At 38.8% G+C, this 17,488-nt stretch overlaps 1 protein-coding gene across 1 annotated transcript; it reads right to left on the bottom strand.

Annotated features, from left to right (window-relative positions):
* Positions 1-1,277: 1,277 nt before the first annotated feature.
* Positions 1,278-17,476, bottom strand: LOC117307206 (cytochrome P450 20A1-like). Its single transcript, XM_033791885.1, has 12 exons — positions 17,408-17,476; positions 15,743-15,846; positions 13,648-13,697; positions 12,634-12,803; positions 11,945-12,090; positions 9,001-9,168; positions 8,166-8,244; positions 7,575-7,748; positions 4,912-5,026; positions 3,952-4,063; positions 3,409-3,473; positions 1,278-2,838 (listed from the first exon to the last, which is right to left on the bottom strand). The coding sequence occupies exons 2-12, from the start codon at positions 15,812-15,814 to the stop codon at positions 2,586-2,588; spliced, it is 1,404 nt and encodes a 467-aa protein (XP_033647776.1). The 5' UTR covers positions 15,815-15,846; positions 17,408-17,476; the 3' UTR covers positions 1,278-2,585.
* Positions 17,477-17,488: the final 12 nt, after the last annotated feature.

Raw genomic sequence — 17,488 nt, 5'->3', positions numbered from 1 at the left:
ACAACCAGGTCCTAGTGGTTAGTCCACTCTTATGTAACAACTCCCCAAACCTGCTGCGTGGGGATCGTCGCGAACCGTGCCGGAATGTTCCGAGAGCACACGAAAAGTTCCAAACCGCTGTAGTCCAAAGTTTTCCGACCAAGTTGGTTTCAGATTTGTGCCTTTGATTAAAAAGGATTTTCAAATCAATAAAACATCACTATCGAATATCACTATCACCAAAAGGTACATTGCAATCAGCTACTACTGTGAACCTCTGCTTCTTGAATGAAGTCAAGAATAAGTTCTTAGAACAATCTAATTGGTTCAGCCATGGGGGTTAATTTCTAACTCCATGGTTGAGCTATTTATTCGACGAAATTAAGAGAGGTTCTTTGTGGGCGTAAACATTGTATTTATATTGATTGGGGAATTGGAAATAAATGTTGTACTGAACTGAATTGAACTGAATTGAAGCGTTTCCCATAGGTTAACTCTTTAAACAATTGCACATCAGCTGTGATGATACACAGTTCGTGTCCATCCCTAAAAAATTCAATTTTCCTTACTGTGACTGATTCCTCTCTAGCTTTCTATTATTTCATCCATTCTATCCAGGATGTAATGTAACGCTTGAAGAACAGAGCTCCACAAAAAAAGGAATTCTTTCTCAAAACTGAATGCTAACTTTAGCATGGTCTTCCAACTGTGTTATTGCGATTTGGAGTCTTTTACACAATTGGACAGTGGACCCCACAAGATAATTCTTTGTTCAAACTGGACCCCATAAGATAATTCTTTAGAAAATGGAATGACAGATTATTAGCTGGAGCCCACAAGCCTGTGTACAAACTGTGGCACGTACTCCCCTCTTTGCTGGAGTTGATGAAGTTAATGATAAAAAATGTTCTTTAATTTTTTGGTATGAAGAACTCCTTTAAAGTTGAACAGAGGAGCGAATAGCTAGTGGAATCAATCTTAGTTTTTATTCTTAATATTGTCAAAACAACCATCTGAGAATCTCTGCATCTGATGGGAAAGAATACCCCCTTCCTTTTTATAGAGAATAATAAATAAGACAGAAAAAAATATTAATAATAATGTTACAACAAAAATGTATCTGAAAGGAAGGGGTTTAATTTTGTTTGGCAAACTGACGTTTCCAGTTTCCAAGTTTCAAGTTTGTTTATTCATAAAACAGGAGCTTTTTGATAAAGTAAATTTATAACACACACATGAGCGCACATGTCGAATGAAAAGGCACACATAAAAAGTATGAATGTCAAACAAACCAAAGATTATGACTTCAGACATTCTTTTTTAATACAGCTCTTTTGTAAGTACTTATGTTTTAATAAGTAAAACTGACACAATGCATTTAATGCAAGAATGTTTTTAAAGAAAAGTCATATTAAAAAAAGCACAGTGTATTTTGTTGTTGTTTGTCCATTAAGTAATTTTTGCTGTAAATTAATTCTGTATGTACTGTTTACATTATTTCCTCAAAGAATAATGTTATTCGCAAGAATGTGGCATTATCATCAGAGCTACCAATATTTACATCTTACAATCAGGAAGTTAGTTAGAGATTTTTTCATATCAATTAGGGAAATAATAATTTAGAATTACATTCATCATAATTGGGGTAAAAGTTTCCACAATCAGATAGATTTTCAAACCCAATTATCAGAACATGGATATTGTTTTCACTTTCAGGAAACTTTCTGCAGAACTAGGGAGAGTTGTCAGTTCTGATTTAGGCCTCCAAGTGCCTAAACCTAAAAATAAAGACTTTTTAAAACGTTTTATAGAGTTCATGGGTTCTTTCTAAAACATGAACAAACTTAAAACGAATATTAATACATTGTGGAAAGTGCCTACAGGGCGTTCTGCTTTCTCCTTTTTGGAGATTTGGTGACTAGCACAAAGGAAACAGGGAAAGCTTGTGTCCGCCTGCTGTACAAGTTTAAGTGCACACATTGACTTTATGAGTACATAATTATGAGTAGAATAACTTTTGTTTGTATGTAAATCCCATCCTCTCAAACAGGAAAAAAAAACTTAAAAAAAAAACACCCAAACTCCCCCAAACCATTTTCAAGATGATTTCAAACAGTCCCTTTCCACCAAATTGAGCATTCACTCACCAGACACCATCAAAACCAAAATGGCTCACCATTAGAACCAAAAAGTGCCAATTTTTACAGAAAAAGCTTGTGCATGTGACCGATGGGTTTTTATATCATGTTGAGTTATAAACAGGATAGCTAGTGATAAAACCTTGTGTTCATTTGAAAGATTTCTCAAACACACCACAGTTAAAGAAACTCAGTTAAAACAAGGCTATTTTGAATTTTAAGCTAAAAAACAACAACAAAAACATCCTTAGCGTACCCGCCCACTTCCTTTTTAAGAGTCTGCCTCATTTTTGTTACATTTTTTATTTTTTCAGACGATAACAATTAATTTTGAAAAATAGCACGGCCGGTTTTGAAAAAGAAACAAAATAAGCCCTCCTCCTTCTTTTCAAAAAGGCAGGAGTTAAACATTTTGTTTTTTTTATTGGCCTCAGAAGTTCCAAGATATTATACGAGCCCTGATCCATTTTATTTTCTCTTCTCGACGGTAACCCAGATTTCCTCTTCAGGGGACGTCACAAGACCGTAACGTGGCACAACCACTTGCCCCTCTACGAGATTGAACTTCAAGGTCCGACACAGGACAGCCAGAAAGATGGTTATCTGGGCATAAGCAAAATGCTGTCCTGGACAACTGCGCTTCCCGGCAAAACCAAACGGCTGGAATCCTGTCTCTTGACGCTGGGTGATGTTATCCACGCTGAAACGTCCAGGATCAAACCTTGGAAGAGAAAACAGGAAAAGTTTGAGTCATCAGAAACCAATTTCACACTAATAATAAAAAAAAACAATAACAACAGGTATTTAGAAACGCTCCCCATATAAAACTATGATCACAGCGCTAACAAAAGTAAAAAATGTGCAATAAACAACAAAATTAAAGGATTCAACTCTACCAGGCAAGCTAAGCAGTATAATGACAAGACATTTGTTATAGAACGGTCAAGATCTTGGGTTTGAATCCCACCTGAGTAAATGTCTGTGGATTTGTTTCTGCATCGGACAAGAGAATTAGTGTTCAGTGTATGGGTAAAACACAATTCTTTATCACTGTTGCAAATTGTTAAAACATCTTTTAAATGGAAGTTACTACTACACAAATCTTGCTTTAAAGGAAAACAGGTTACCAACCAAAATGGCAATACAATGTGCACTGATTAAATTGTTTTTGACTATCTATATTTCCTTCGGAAGCACTTAATCATTAGAGCCCAAATCAAAGTGATCCATCCAGAGCTAACTTTGAAGTGCGCTTCATAGGATTAAAACACATTGAAGATATTTTACTTACTTTTGGGGCTCTGGCCAAATCTCTGGATCCTCCAGCACTACTCCAAGAGCATGGTAAACTGAAGTCTAGAAAAAGTACATTTTTAAATGTTAAATATATACGTACATTTATCTGATATGGTTTAAACACAGACAGACAGTATTAGTAATTCGTATTCTATGAACTATAAAACCTGGGGATAATAAGTTCACAAGTCTGGTTTAAAACATGGATAAGTTACGTTACCCGCTGCTACATATAGGATTCAAACTGCCTCTAGCTACCGGGCAATCTCGGTGGTCTAGTTGGTAAGACATCTGCTCCACAATTCAAAAGGTTGTGGTTTGAATACGACCGAGTAATAAGCCTTTGATCTGTTTCACAGAACTCTGAAAGTACTGAGTATACAGTGCTAACACACATCAGTGTAAAACCAAAATAAATATTCTTTATCCCCGATGCAAGTTTACCATCTATTCATTCAGTTTTGTTGGAAAAAAAATAAATTGAGAAGAGAAGGATTTGAACCAGCAACCTCTGGATTAAAACAGATTTTATTCTTACCCCAGCTGGGATGATGTGACCCCCTAGCTCAGTGTCACTATCCTGAAAACGAGCAGCATAAGGGGTCAATATGGACAGGCGTAGACTCTCGTTGATCACATGATGCAGATATCTGTTGAATATAGTATGAATCTCAATCAACAAACTGACAAATAGTACAATCGAATGAGGAAGTGTTCAGAGCTGGTACACAAAAACAAGTTGCTAATTAAACAAAAATATATATATGCCATATATTTTAGATTGCTCAGACTGGTGGTCGGCAACTTTCATGCTAAGCTTCATTGTAAATTAGAGTCCTAGTTGTCAGCTACATTACACAGTGTAATCAGTGTAGCCTCACATTGAATTCCACAGGTTTTTTCTACCTCCTTTCCAGCAGAGACTACAGACAGTTCATGCTATCTAGTGCCATCTTTAAGGCAACTTGGTTTTTTACTTTGGGCCGAAATAGCATTCTAATTTTTCTATGAACATGATGAAGACAAGTCAAATGGTATAAAAAACACAATTGGGTACTACTGTCGGGTGACTCATAGTGGGTACACAATGTAAACAAACCCAGCAAGCAACGCCCAGTGTAGTGTGGAAAAGGCAGAAGCACTTGGAAGCAGCCATGTTTGTCCACACACACTGCACCTCACTGGCTTGTTTTTTACATTGTACATCCATTAAGAGTCACATGACTCTGATGTTAATAATAATAATAATAATAATAATAATAATAACAACATTGAACATTTCTAGTGCGCCATGTATGTCAATGATGACACTCCTGGCGCAAAAAAAACAAGAACTCTGCTAATACACAATGACACAAGACAACCAAAAGTTTGAAGGCTATTGTTTCCGAAATAGATGTTTTGATAGAGTTCCCATGAGCTGCACACAGAAATTGTGTATAACGCATTGAAAAATTCATCATCATAGCCCGTTTAGATGGCCAATATCTTCACTCACTTGAGTTGATCAAACTGAGACTGCTCCACTTGACCCTTGACCTTCGTGACCTCTTGGTGTAGTTTCTCCTGACAATCCTGGTGAGTAGCCAGGAAATATATCGTCCAAGCCATCACTATCAACAAATAATATGCCACAAGAAATTATCAAATCAATCTCAAAAATCCTCACACTTTAGTCGTGTCAGTCGAGAAGCATTGTATCTCTTCTAACCTTTGAAACAGACTCGAGGGTTGGAACACCAAACCATTAAGTATTTTTTTGTATCTCGATTTGGCAACAATGTTGAGTCTCGTGCGAAAGAAACTCGGTGTGAAAATGTTGAATCAAGAGTCCCTACGATTGTGTTGTGTGACCAAGGGAGGTTAATTTGGCCAGATACAATATTTCTGCGCTTGGCCTTTCAAGGGTAGTTATTGAAATAACACATTCTGGTAGAGCTGTCAACATTTGCATCTGACAATCAGGGAGATTTTGTACAATTAGGGAGATATTTAAGATTTGAGGCATTGCATGGTGAGGTATCAATTTAAACTGCTCACAAAAAGTAAGGAAATTTTTTTCATTCCCATATATTTGTTATTATTTAAGACTCTCTTTGTATATGGTATATATCAATGCAAAGCTGAACTGTTCCTCTTTAAAATAATACCACATTTGCAATGATTACATGTTGGTTAACTTGGCTACACGAATAACAATGAGGCAAAGTCACAAATCAAATGTGCCAAAATTACCGTTGTCTGTGTATGGTCAATAGGTAATGCTCATTAATCAAACCGATCAAGCTTTTCAGAACCATTAATGGTTTACACAATGATTTGCATCAGTGAGCTCATCGGACACAATTTACCCTCATCTCATGAAAAACCCCTTGTTTGATGGGTATTTGCAAGACGATATTCTACAGCCGAATGCAGTCCCATACTTGCAGACTTTGGACCAAATGCCATCTTTCAAGATGCCAACGCTCGCCCCCATCGAGCCCGACTGGTGACTGACTACCTGAAAAATGTTGGGGTGCACCGGATGGATTGGCCCGCTAACAGTCGAGACCTGAATCCCATGGAACATATGTGACCATCCACCACCAATGGGCTGTAAAGTTGACACTTTTACTGTTATGGGCTCAATGCATTTTTGGAGAGAGTGTGTAATCAGCTTCAAAATGATACCATCCACATTTAAATCAGACTTTTCTTGACGAAGTTATGATTTCTCAAAGCCACCTACTTTTTTATTCAGATTTCTCAAAGATTTCTTGAAAACCCAAACAATTTAATAGGCTCTGCAATGTACAAGTGCGACTTTACAGCCTATTGGTGGTGGATGGTCACATATGTGGGACCAGCTTGGCCTCGCTGTCCGTGCCAGAACCACCAACACATCAACTGTGACTGACCTATCCAGGTTCCTTTATGAAGAATGGAACACCATCCCTCATCATCAGCGCTTCACAAGACTTGTGTGCAGCATGAGAAGAAGGTGCCATGGCTGTCATCAACGCCTTCGGATCATCCACTCGTTACTGAACTTTTTGTATCAATAATGTGTATTAAGATCAGTAAGTTGTCTTGCTCTATACCAAATTTCTTGTCTCGATAAAGTGGATTAAGATCAGTAAGTTTGAATTACAGTGTCAATTTGATTGTTCATAAAGTAACACCAAAATATTGTTAATTTTGGCACATTTGATTTGTGACTTTGTCTCATTCTCATTAACGTGGTCAAGTCCAGCAACATGTAATCATTGCAATTGTGGTATCATTTTAAAGAGGAACAGTTCAGCTTTGCAATGATACATACCATATACAAAAAGAGTATTAAATAATAACAAATATACTGGATTGAAAAAAGTTTCCTTACTTTTTGTGAGCAGTTTATATTTGGTTTGCGGTAACACCATGTGTGTATCTACTTGCCAGGTAGAGTTTGTTCTTAGAGAACTGTCTTTAGGACAGTAATTACGGAGCTATTTAAATCACATTCAACATAATGGACCTTAACCCTTTAGAGACCTTCCATTTCTGTTTAGTCATCACCATACACCCAGACATTGCTAATCTTGTTGATTTTTCACACCGCTATTTTAAGGCAAAATGTCAGGAAAAATAATAAGAAAGCCTGAATTTGTGTACAGCTTTTGTGATGTCATAGCTTTTATTTTGTTGGTGTGTCATAGAATCTGTAAATTCATCAGTAATTATGTTAACTTTATTTTTGTACACGTAACACAACCCACACAATTCTTATGTTCCTCAGTCTTGAACATGCTTCAACAGTTACATACAGCTTAGGGTTTGTCTAAATTTGTGGTAGGCTCAGACAACAGTTGGATCGCCTTATCATTATTATTATTATCATCATGAATTGAAGTATAGGACATCCTTAGCAACACCCATATGTTCCTCAGTTGTGAACATGCCTCAAACAATGTCTACCTCCAGGAGGCTTAGGCTTTGGCTGAATTGACGGCTTTGGATACGGCTATAGCTGGATCGCAGAGTCATCATGCATTGACGTATAGTATATCCTTAGCAACACCCATAGCAACAGTTTTAGCCGTAGCCACTAATTTAGTTCTTACAAAACTGTGTGCCTGTGGAATAAGGAGTTTGAACTCCAGTGGTGAATACACAAATCTCCACGGGAACAGTACTCACAATTTCCAGATGTGTGAAATGCACCCATCATGTAGCTGAGACAATCATCTAGTACCTGCTCTTCTGGTAGCTCATTCTCCAGGAGAACGTCGATAAACAATGTGGACCCGACTACAGGCTTTGCTTTACGCTTCTTCATAATGGCTCTTATACTATCGTGCATGAAACCTAAAGCTGTTGGTCAAAGACAATCAACACATTGTTATTAAGCTTTGATGTTAAAGACAGTGGACACTATTGGTAATTATCAAAGACTAGTCTTCACACTTGGTGTATCTCAACATATGCATAGTATAACAAACCTGTGAAAATTTGAGCTCAATCGGTCGTCGAAGTTGCGAGATAATAATGAAAGAAAAAATACCCTTGTCACACGAAGTTGTGTGCGTTCAGATGCTTGATTTCGAGACCTCAAGTTCTAAACTTGAGGTTTTGAAATCAAATTTGTGGAAAATTACTTCTTTCTCGAAAACTATGTCACTTCAGAGGGAGCCGTTTCTCACAATGTTTTATACCATCAACCTCTCTGTAAGACCAGTGCCTGTCTTTATCCTTGCAGATAAAGAGGGGGAGACCAGTCGACCAACTCACCTTCCTTGAACTTCTTGTCCCTGTCGCTCCCATCCTCTGCAGGGCCTTGAGTTAGACTAGTTTCCATTTCAGACCAACACTAAAATAAATCAAGTAAACACATCCCATAAGGGGTTCAATCTTCCCATTCACATCCGTGCCTCATCTACACCGGACTCATTTAAAACTGCTAAAAAAAAACACTTATTTAAATCCATCTAGTCTATTCAGTTTCTGCTATTTCACCCCACTTTTAATTGTAATTTTTTGTTATCTTACACTTCCTGTTCAGCGCTTAGAAACCTTGTATTAAGCGCTATTTAAATGCATGTTATTATTATTATTATTATTTTCAACATTTATGTTCAATGAAGTATGTTTGGTTTGCAGTAACACCATGTGTGTATCTACATGCCAGGTAGGTTATTTTCTTTTGGGATCTTGTCTTGTCTTTTGATGCAACGATAAAGAAAGGACAAAACCAAAACACATCAAAAATCTTCCGTCTGCATTCTTTTTAAGATGAGTAGGGTATACGGTTTGAACATCAAGACTGCAACAGCTCTTTTTCAGAGTCAACACTTCCACAAAAGAGAGTTATACATGGTTAAGCCCGCAAGTTTACTATTTATAGTTACTTCCCATCCACCACATGACTATCTTTTTGCAGGTTGGCAAAGTTTATTTATCATTCAAAACCACAGTGGGTGAAATTGAATGGCCAGACAGTCGGAGTGTTACGTTAATACAGAAACCACAATCAACCAAGTTCAATGAAAATCATGCGATAAGTTACAGAGTAGTAAGTGGTCAATGCCAAACAACCATTTGAAGAATGTATTCACTGTAAACTCACAATTTCAAATGAGTGGCGAAACTTGAGAATGTTGCCTTCATCTTTGAAGTAATCTCCAAAGAATATCCGGGTGAGTGCCTTGATGACGAGAGCATGGCAGTATTGCATCAATGGGAGGTGTTCGTCCTTTGGTAAACCCAGAAGTTTCTTCTCAAGCTCACAAGCCAACTGAAACATCAAGAAGATGATATGTTATAAAACACCTCTCAGCATCTGCCAAACTTATTAGCTGTTTCAAATTTGGCTCAGGCACAGAGGTAAGAGTCACTGCTGACAAAAAAAGTCTGAAAGTGGAATCCAGATCTTAGGAGGTACTTTGAAAGGATGACATTTCGACCTTTTGATTACCCTTGGAGTTAAAGGGTGGAGCACCGGGGCTGTTTACTCCCCAGAGAGCTGAGAAAGATTACAGGAATGTTATTGGCCCAATGACCAGGGCACTATGTATAGCCCATTGATACGTTATTGTGAAACACGCTATATAAGAACTAGTTATTTTTAATATTATTGTTATTAAAGGTTCTCGGAAAATTACTTCTAATTAAGAAATAGTTATTTTTAATATTATTGTTATTAAAGATTCCAAGGAGCTTTCAGGAAAAGTATCGTCAACGTGTTAGCTAGCGAGCCGTGCACGCCGTGTTAGCACGGCCAATTGGGCTGAAAACACGGGCAAAATTTTTATGCACGGCTTGGGTGAAGCCGTGCTGTCTAATAATTTCAGTGAAAATTACTGAACTTCTTTTATTATTTTTTTGTTGTTGGAACAGTTTAAACAGCAGTGAGTAAAATTAGATTTGGTTTTACCAGATTTCCTTCTTCCTTTTGAATCAAATTTTCAACGACGCAACCATAAAACAATCACTCGAAGTTGCCTCGAAAACGCTGACCACATTGCGACGACACAAAACACACAAACTACACATTACACAACGCACGAGCAAATTACACAACGCAAGCGAGACACGCAGACTTCGTTTTAACAGTCAGTCGTCGTCATCGACCGTCATCAGCAGGCAGCATGAACTCCATGCACGCATGGTATGATAGAGGCGAATTCACACGCGTTTTCGTTCAGATTATTTTAGGTACCAATCTCATCTCCACGATCCTACAAACCACCACGCTCTGGATTTTTCTACTATGACGTCAGTATCGGTAACTGAGTAACACGCGGCGCAGTGCACCTTTTACCGCATACATTCTGCAGTTGCTTTGTAGATTGGTTCCGCAGTTTTTCCCAACTCGACGGCGGCAAACATAACGATCTTTTTTCCTTCTAGAAATTCAAGGGCACATCGTTTGTTCGTTGTAGAGTTTGGTTGAAACAGCGAGACTTTTTTGGATTTCAATGTTTGCATCTCTTGGGTGTTAATGCAGTTGACAAAACGATGTTTATTTTCCGCTCGAAAGGTTCAAAAACTGGTTCATGTTTCTTTTCAAATCTCAAGTCGGTTTTGCTGTAGGGGGGGATAGACCTCCCAAATTTATTTTTCAATGCATGGTACGTTTTTTTGCCCAGTGGAACTACTTATATGGCACTGTCTTTCGTAACTGTTTGTTCTTTATTCTCCGCAGACTGTTTACAAATTGCCTTTGACCCAGTTTCAACAATTAAACAACCTATAAGACTTAAACGTTATGAAACCTAAACACATACAAAGGAAAATATATCAGTCAGTTAACATTAAACAAACAATTATGGTACATGTAAATCACTCTTGGCATTTTGATTGGTTGCAAATACTTGTGTGAATCATTATTTTACATTAATTAATTGATTTGTTTAAATTAAATACAAAAACTATTATCAGCTTCTTGACCTTAAGGCCTATAGTTCTGAAATCGAATGGACAAGAATGGATAGAAATTTAACATTCGTAAATGATAACTCTTAATTTCTTCAATACCTCTTCATTTTTTTTAGTCTTTAAGCAAAATTTTGTGCCAAAAAATATTTTGTTGACAGCAAACTTGTACTGCATTATTTGATTGCTTTTGAACCATTTCAGGCTAAATGGGTCCAGGCGCAGCTCCATGGTCCAAGTAACTGCTTTGAACTGGCCTATTGACCCAGACACATTTTATAGAGTTTAATAATGTATAGTGGACGTCGATCACCTTTATAATATCTGTGCTTTAAAGCCTCTCATTTTCGAGTTGAAAACAAAACAAATATTAAATCAAAATAGTTTACTTGTAACAGAAATAGGTACCAGAAATGCTTCCAGGGCCCTTAAGAGGGGGGGTGAGATATATTTGGCGCTGCGCGCTCGTGTTGTGTGCTACGCACGCGTTTCTATTTTTTTTTAGTGATTTTAGGTTGCACTCCCACTTTTTCAGTTTGCACTCCCACTTTCTAAATTCCTGGCTAAGACACTGAGTATCGTCGGCACTAGAGAAGTGGATCAAAGAGGTAGGTTATAAATCAGAGAAAAATGTCTGCCTTTTTTGTATTACCAGGCAGACTTTACAAAGTCTGAAATATATCAAAGGCAGTGGACACTATTGGTAATTACTCAAAATAATTGTTAGCATAAAAATTTACTTTATAACAAGCAATGGAGAGCTGTTGCTAGTATAAAACATTGTGAAAAACGGCTCCCTCTGAAGTAATGTAGTTTTCCAGAAAGAAATAATTTTCCAAGAATTTGATTTCGAGACCTCGGATTTAGAATTTGAGGTTTCAAAATCAAGCATCTGAAAGCACACAATTTTGTGTAACAAGGGTGTTTTTTCTTCCATTATTATCTTGCAACTTCGACGACCAATTGAGTTTAAATTTTCACAGGTTGGTTGTTTTATGCAAATGTTGAGATACACCAAGTGAGAAGACTGGTCTTGGACAATTGCCAATAGTGTCCAGTGCCTTTAACCCTGCAGGCATAGGATAAGACAACAAACTTAATAGGGGATGGCCACACTACTGACAATAAAATATTACCTCGTTGAATGTACCACAGAAGTTTCTGAGGTTTGCTTGTGTGAAGGGCGGGTCATACATGATGCGTCTCCTCCGTCCATCGGCCTTATTAGCATAATGGATAGAACTTCGACCAATCAGAGGCTTAAACAAGGCAAACACTTCCGCTGAAAAAAAGAAAACGTATTCTCAACATCATTGAAAGTTATATACACAAAATTTATTTTAAATAAGAGATTTATTTTAGGGTTGAGGCGAGATGTTTGTATTCAATCACCTTCGTCCACCGACTTGTCCAGAATTAAGTGTACTGGCCCTATGTAAAAAAAAACTGGCACCTCTTGCACACGAATACTACAGATACAAGCAGTTGTCATTCAGCTCTCAAGGCATTCCCACTGACAAAAAATCATGACGGGCCGAAAAAAATAACCCAAAATCTTCTAAAATTTTCTTCCCACCCCGGCGTTGAAAAAGGCGCCTCTTGCACACGAACACGAAAACTAACAAAACTGGCATTGGGACTGCCCATCATCATTCGGCATAGACTTGCGTCCGTGGCCCCTTCGTTCTCAGGTTGTCATGGGGGCGCAGTCCTGGAGTTGCCGCATTGTTGGTATTGGGACTGCTGTCCAGTGTTAGTTTTGAGGTCTGGTGCTCTGAGCCCAAAATGGTTGAACATTTGTGAGATAACCATTGTATGTACTTACGTGGTCGATCAAATACTCCCATGTGCTCTTTGAATAGCTCTGGTGAAGCGATACTAACAGTGAACTTTGTACCAAACCAGAAGGATGCTATGGTCCCATAAGTCTCATGTAGGTTTGCAAGAAACTCATGCATGCTACCTGCGGCACCAATATCTGGGAAGTTACCCTCTCTGTACAATAAATGAAAATAATACACACAATTGTTTAATTACTTTATCTGCAGGAGCCTCGACCAACTCATTGTTATATGGCATGTAAAAAGAACTATTTTGAATGATGAGACCCAAACGGCACTTTGGAAAGGCTGACAAGGTGCTGCAGCACAGTCAACAACTGAGCCGCCACTTCCACCAGGGCAATGTGCAATACTTAACACAATGTTGATGCTTGTTTAAAAACAGTGTTTCACTGAGAGGTCTCCCCAAGAAGAAAGAATTTAAAATAAAACATGTGGGGTCTTTAGTTTTACCTCTTATCACCATTTGGTGATTTTTTTTGTGACATGGTGTAGGCCCTACCTCCCTTCTCATTTTGTCTTCATTGTGGTCCAAGAAGCTCAAGATAGTTTTAGGGGGTAATTCTTACGAGTATAGGAACGTCCTGAAAGCTCCCTCCGTCACATAAAGGGCTTGGTATATAACTATCCCATATCTCGCTTTATTGGGAAAACACCAGGGGCCAATTTTCAGAATCTAAGCCCAACGATTTGCTTACCAGATTTAGGTTACCAGCCAAAAACAAAATGTCACATGCCCATTGTGGCTGGTATCATGCTCATTATCTAAGAGCAGAACTTGGTTAGCATTACTGTCTGCTAGGAAATTTAACCCACAGCTCAGTGCGCTTGACTGTATCAAGAACATTCAGCCCAAAAATCAGTCTAGTCTACATCTTCTGTATAAGATGGTCAGGATTTAAATTTACAGTGGGCAAGACAGTACACAAAAACACATATTTTCTCACTGAGAAATATTGTACATGCTGCCAAGAAGAGAATTACTCCATAATCATTACCTTGGATCTGTTGGATCCATTCCAGGGATAGTGCTCGTCTTAGTTGAGCCCTGAAATAAAATAAATAGGTATGTTAATAATACAAAACCACTGTGCATTTCAACAAATCACTACGCTATCTTGAACAAAACAGAAAATGAGACAAAACAGCCAATTCAGTTCACTCACCAACAATTGATCCATGAGCTAAGACTATTTGAAACAAAAGTAGCCAAATGAAAAATATGTATCCCATCTTGGTGCTGCACGGGCAACTTGGGATCTTGCTCGAAATGGGCCACTCAAATTAGCGTGAAACACCTTTACCAGCCTTACATACAACAATATCATATAGCAAGCACAACAATAGTTTGCGACTACATCTTTGTAGGTAAGGGTATGAAATTCCAATCAGGCTGCTTGCCCTACCAGTGACAGGCCTATAGATTCCCGCTTACAAAACAATCATCAGCTAAATCACCCGTGTCATCCGGTGTGCCCCAGGGTACGTTCCTTGGCCCCCTTCTATTCTTGGCCTATATAATCGACCTTCCTGACTGCATTTCTGAAGACTCCCATGCTCGACTATTTGCTGACGAAAGTGCTATTTATCGTGTCATAAACAACAGCTTCAGCAGGACCTCAATGCTATGCAGGAGTGGGAGAGGAAATGGCTCATGGAGTTCCATCCAGCGAAATGCCAACTACTCCGCATCACCAAACGCCGCAAACCCTTGAAGTTCAGTTATTCTATCCACGACCACCCTCTTGAGGCAGTATCATCAGCCAAATACCTAGGAGTAGAACTCACAGACAGCCTGTCCTGGAACAGACATGTTGAAACCACATCCAAAATGTGCAAGAAATCGCTTGGTTTCCTACGGTGCAACATGAACAACTGTCCTCGTGAATTAAGAGCTGCTGCTACACCACCTTCGTTCGCCCTATCGCTGAGTATGCCAGCTGCGCATGGGATCCTTCCACCAAAAAGAACATCTCAAAGATCGAATCTGTCCAACGTAGTGCTGCTCGGTACATTATGAACGACTACTCCAGAGATATTAGTGTCAACACCATGCTCTGTAACCTGGGTTGGGAGTCTCTACAACATAGGCGAGCCATCTCCTCCAACGCTTCAATGATGTACCGGGTCATCAACAAACTCATTGACATGCCCGACAACCAGCTAATCCCAGCCAAGTCATCCACCAGAGGAAATAACATAAATTCCTTGTTCCATCCACCCGCACAAACTTACTGAGAGGCTCCTTCTTTCCAGACACCATCCGCCTGAGGAATTCACTGCCAAAGCAAGTTATTGAGTCACCAACTCTGGATGTCTTCAAGACCAGACTGAACGGTGTCACCTTCAGCTAATTACCCACCCCCCCCCACACAAAATGCTTAATTGCTTTTACTTGCACAGTATGCCTTTTTTTTTTTTCCTTGAATTTTTTTCTGCACCTGCTAGTTTGCACCTCAACCAATGTGCGAGTATACTCCAGAGAAGGTTTCTGCACAGTATAGGAAGATAATGATGATGATGATAATCCCACCAGGATCCCGTTTTTAATATTATCCCGCTTCTTCCAAATGAAATCAACCAGGATCCCGCTGGTGGCGGGATCTCGGTTTTATTTTCTATGGGGTGGATTTTCAGATATTTGGTACTGAGGCCTTGGCAGATATTGCATTTGTCATAGCCTGGGTCAACCTTAACAAGTTCCCTGTAGATCTTGTTGTAGTAATTCAGATTTATCACTTGGAACATTTGATGTTTCAGCTATGTTTTCGTCTTTATATACAAATGTATTTCAAGATTAGTACCGAGGCCTTGGCAGATATTGCATTTGTCATAGCCCTGGTCAACCTTAACAAGTCCCCTGTAGATCTTGTTGTAGTAATTCAGAACATTTTCTTCCAGCAAAATTTGATGTTCCAACTATTTTTTCTTTTTTTCATACAAATGTATTTCAAGATTATACGTTAAAAAGCAGCTGCAGGCATGCATTTGTAAAAATTGAACGCTTTGTACTCGTTAAATTTAAGTGTACACTGTATGTTGGGCAACAAAATTTGATTTTTTGAACAAACCCAGGATGCCCTTTAAACTTACAGGGTAAAAGTAGATGACTGCTGCTATCAACACGACTACAAACGTCACAGCAAAGATTGCAAAGGCCAGCATCCTGGAGATGTGTGTATTTGTGTGCTACGTCGCTGTTGAGAAAAAGTAAAGCAACGAGTTAGCCCTGGGTGATAGAGTATCTGTTTTAATTTCCTTGCGTGGAGCATCACACAGTGTCATTGTGAAGGGATTTACTGTTAGTGTCATTGTGAAGGATTGACTGTCAGTGTCATTGTGAAAGATTGACCGTCAGCAGTGTCACTGTGAAAAATTAACTGTCAGCGTCATTGTGAAGGATAGACTGTCAGTGTCATTGTGAAAGATTGACTGTCAGAGTCATTGTGAAGGATTGACTGTCAGCAGTGTCACTGTAAAAAATTAACTGTCAGAGTCATTGTGAAAGATTGACTGTCAGTGTCATTATGAAAGATTGACAGTCAGCAGTGTCAAGTTGTGAAATATTAACTGTCAGTGTCATTGTGAAGGAATTCCTCTGCGTCTGAATCAGCAAGTCAGGCGCGTCTGAACCAGCCAACAAGGCATCCATCTCACACCACTGCACTCTGCAGTTTAGCAGGTAACCATTTACCACATATTGTACCCAGGAGGCAAGGACAGCAAGGAAGTCGCCATACCAAAAACCAAGATGACCGTGTCCTGAGCCAAGTGAGATTGCACAATTCTTATTCTAATCCAAGATGCTGCACTTCAAATCCAAGGAAGTTTGTGTAAGGCTTTTATAGCATAGATTGTGTAGTTCCGAAGATTTTCTCCTACCACCACTTTTCACTAATTTTTACCCAAATTAATATTTCATTGTACTCAGCTCAAATTATATCATTTTATAAACAATAGAAAGGTGGTGGCAGGATACAGAAACTTTTCCAAAGTGTAACCCTTCATCCTCATCACAGTCATAGTGGATTCTTTCCTAGTTAATTGTAACCCTCTTTAATTAAAGGGCCAGTCACACTGCAGCGATAACTAAAACGATAACGATCACCAAGCAAAGAGAATGCATTAGGATGACTTGCTTCGCGCAGAATACGTGCCCTCTTAATCCACCAATCAAGGGCGTGATTTGTTGACCGGGCCTTTACCCTTGATGACATTCGTTGTATAGTCCATGCATGAGCCAGGTCAGGTCTGGTTGGCTAATGACCCTCAACTTCCTGTCCGTGGAGAATGGAGGGTTTCGACCATTACTTTTTCCCTAGACCAAGTAACTGGGGCTCCTTTTTCAACGAGTACTAACACTACATTACAGAGCCCCCGTTCTTGGGTCTAGACTAGACCCAGTAACTGGGGCGTACTCCTTTTTTCGAAATTTTGACATTCTACTTAATTTCGAAAAAAGGAGTACGCCCCAGACCCAGTTACTGGGTCTAGACTTTACTTCTGTCCTATATCATCATCAATCAATAATCATGGTTGAAATTCTTTTTATAATAAAAAACAAAATCAAAATAATTTTTGAAAAATTTAACCCGTGAAATAAAATTGTCCGTGCATGAATGATTTCCCATGTCACAAGGAATGAACACCAGACACTGGCTATGCTGCCACTGACACTGCATGTGCCAGTCGTGTCAATACTCTTTTAAACTAATTATTGTTTTTAATGCATAATCTTAAGACACTCCCAAAACTTACATTATGCTCCAAGCATTATGCCACACCGCACTCCGACCTCGGCACAAACGCCAACAATATTTTTTTTTCTAACCCACGTAC

This window comes from Asterias rubens, chromosome 2 (assembly GCF_902459465.1).
Source record: "Asterias rubens chromosome 2, eAstRub1.3, whole genome shotgun sequence".
Classification (NCBI taxonomy): Eukaryota; Metazoa; Echinodermata; class Asteroidea; order Forcipulatida; family Asteriidae; genus Asterias; species Asterias rubens.
Note: the sequence above shows the minus strand (reverse complement) of the source record. Positions and strands in the feature narration are given on the sequence as shown.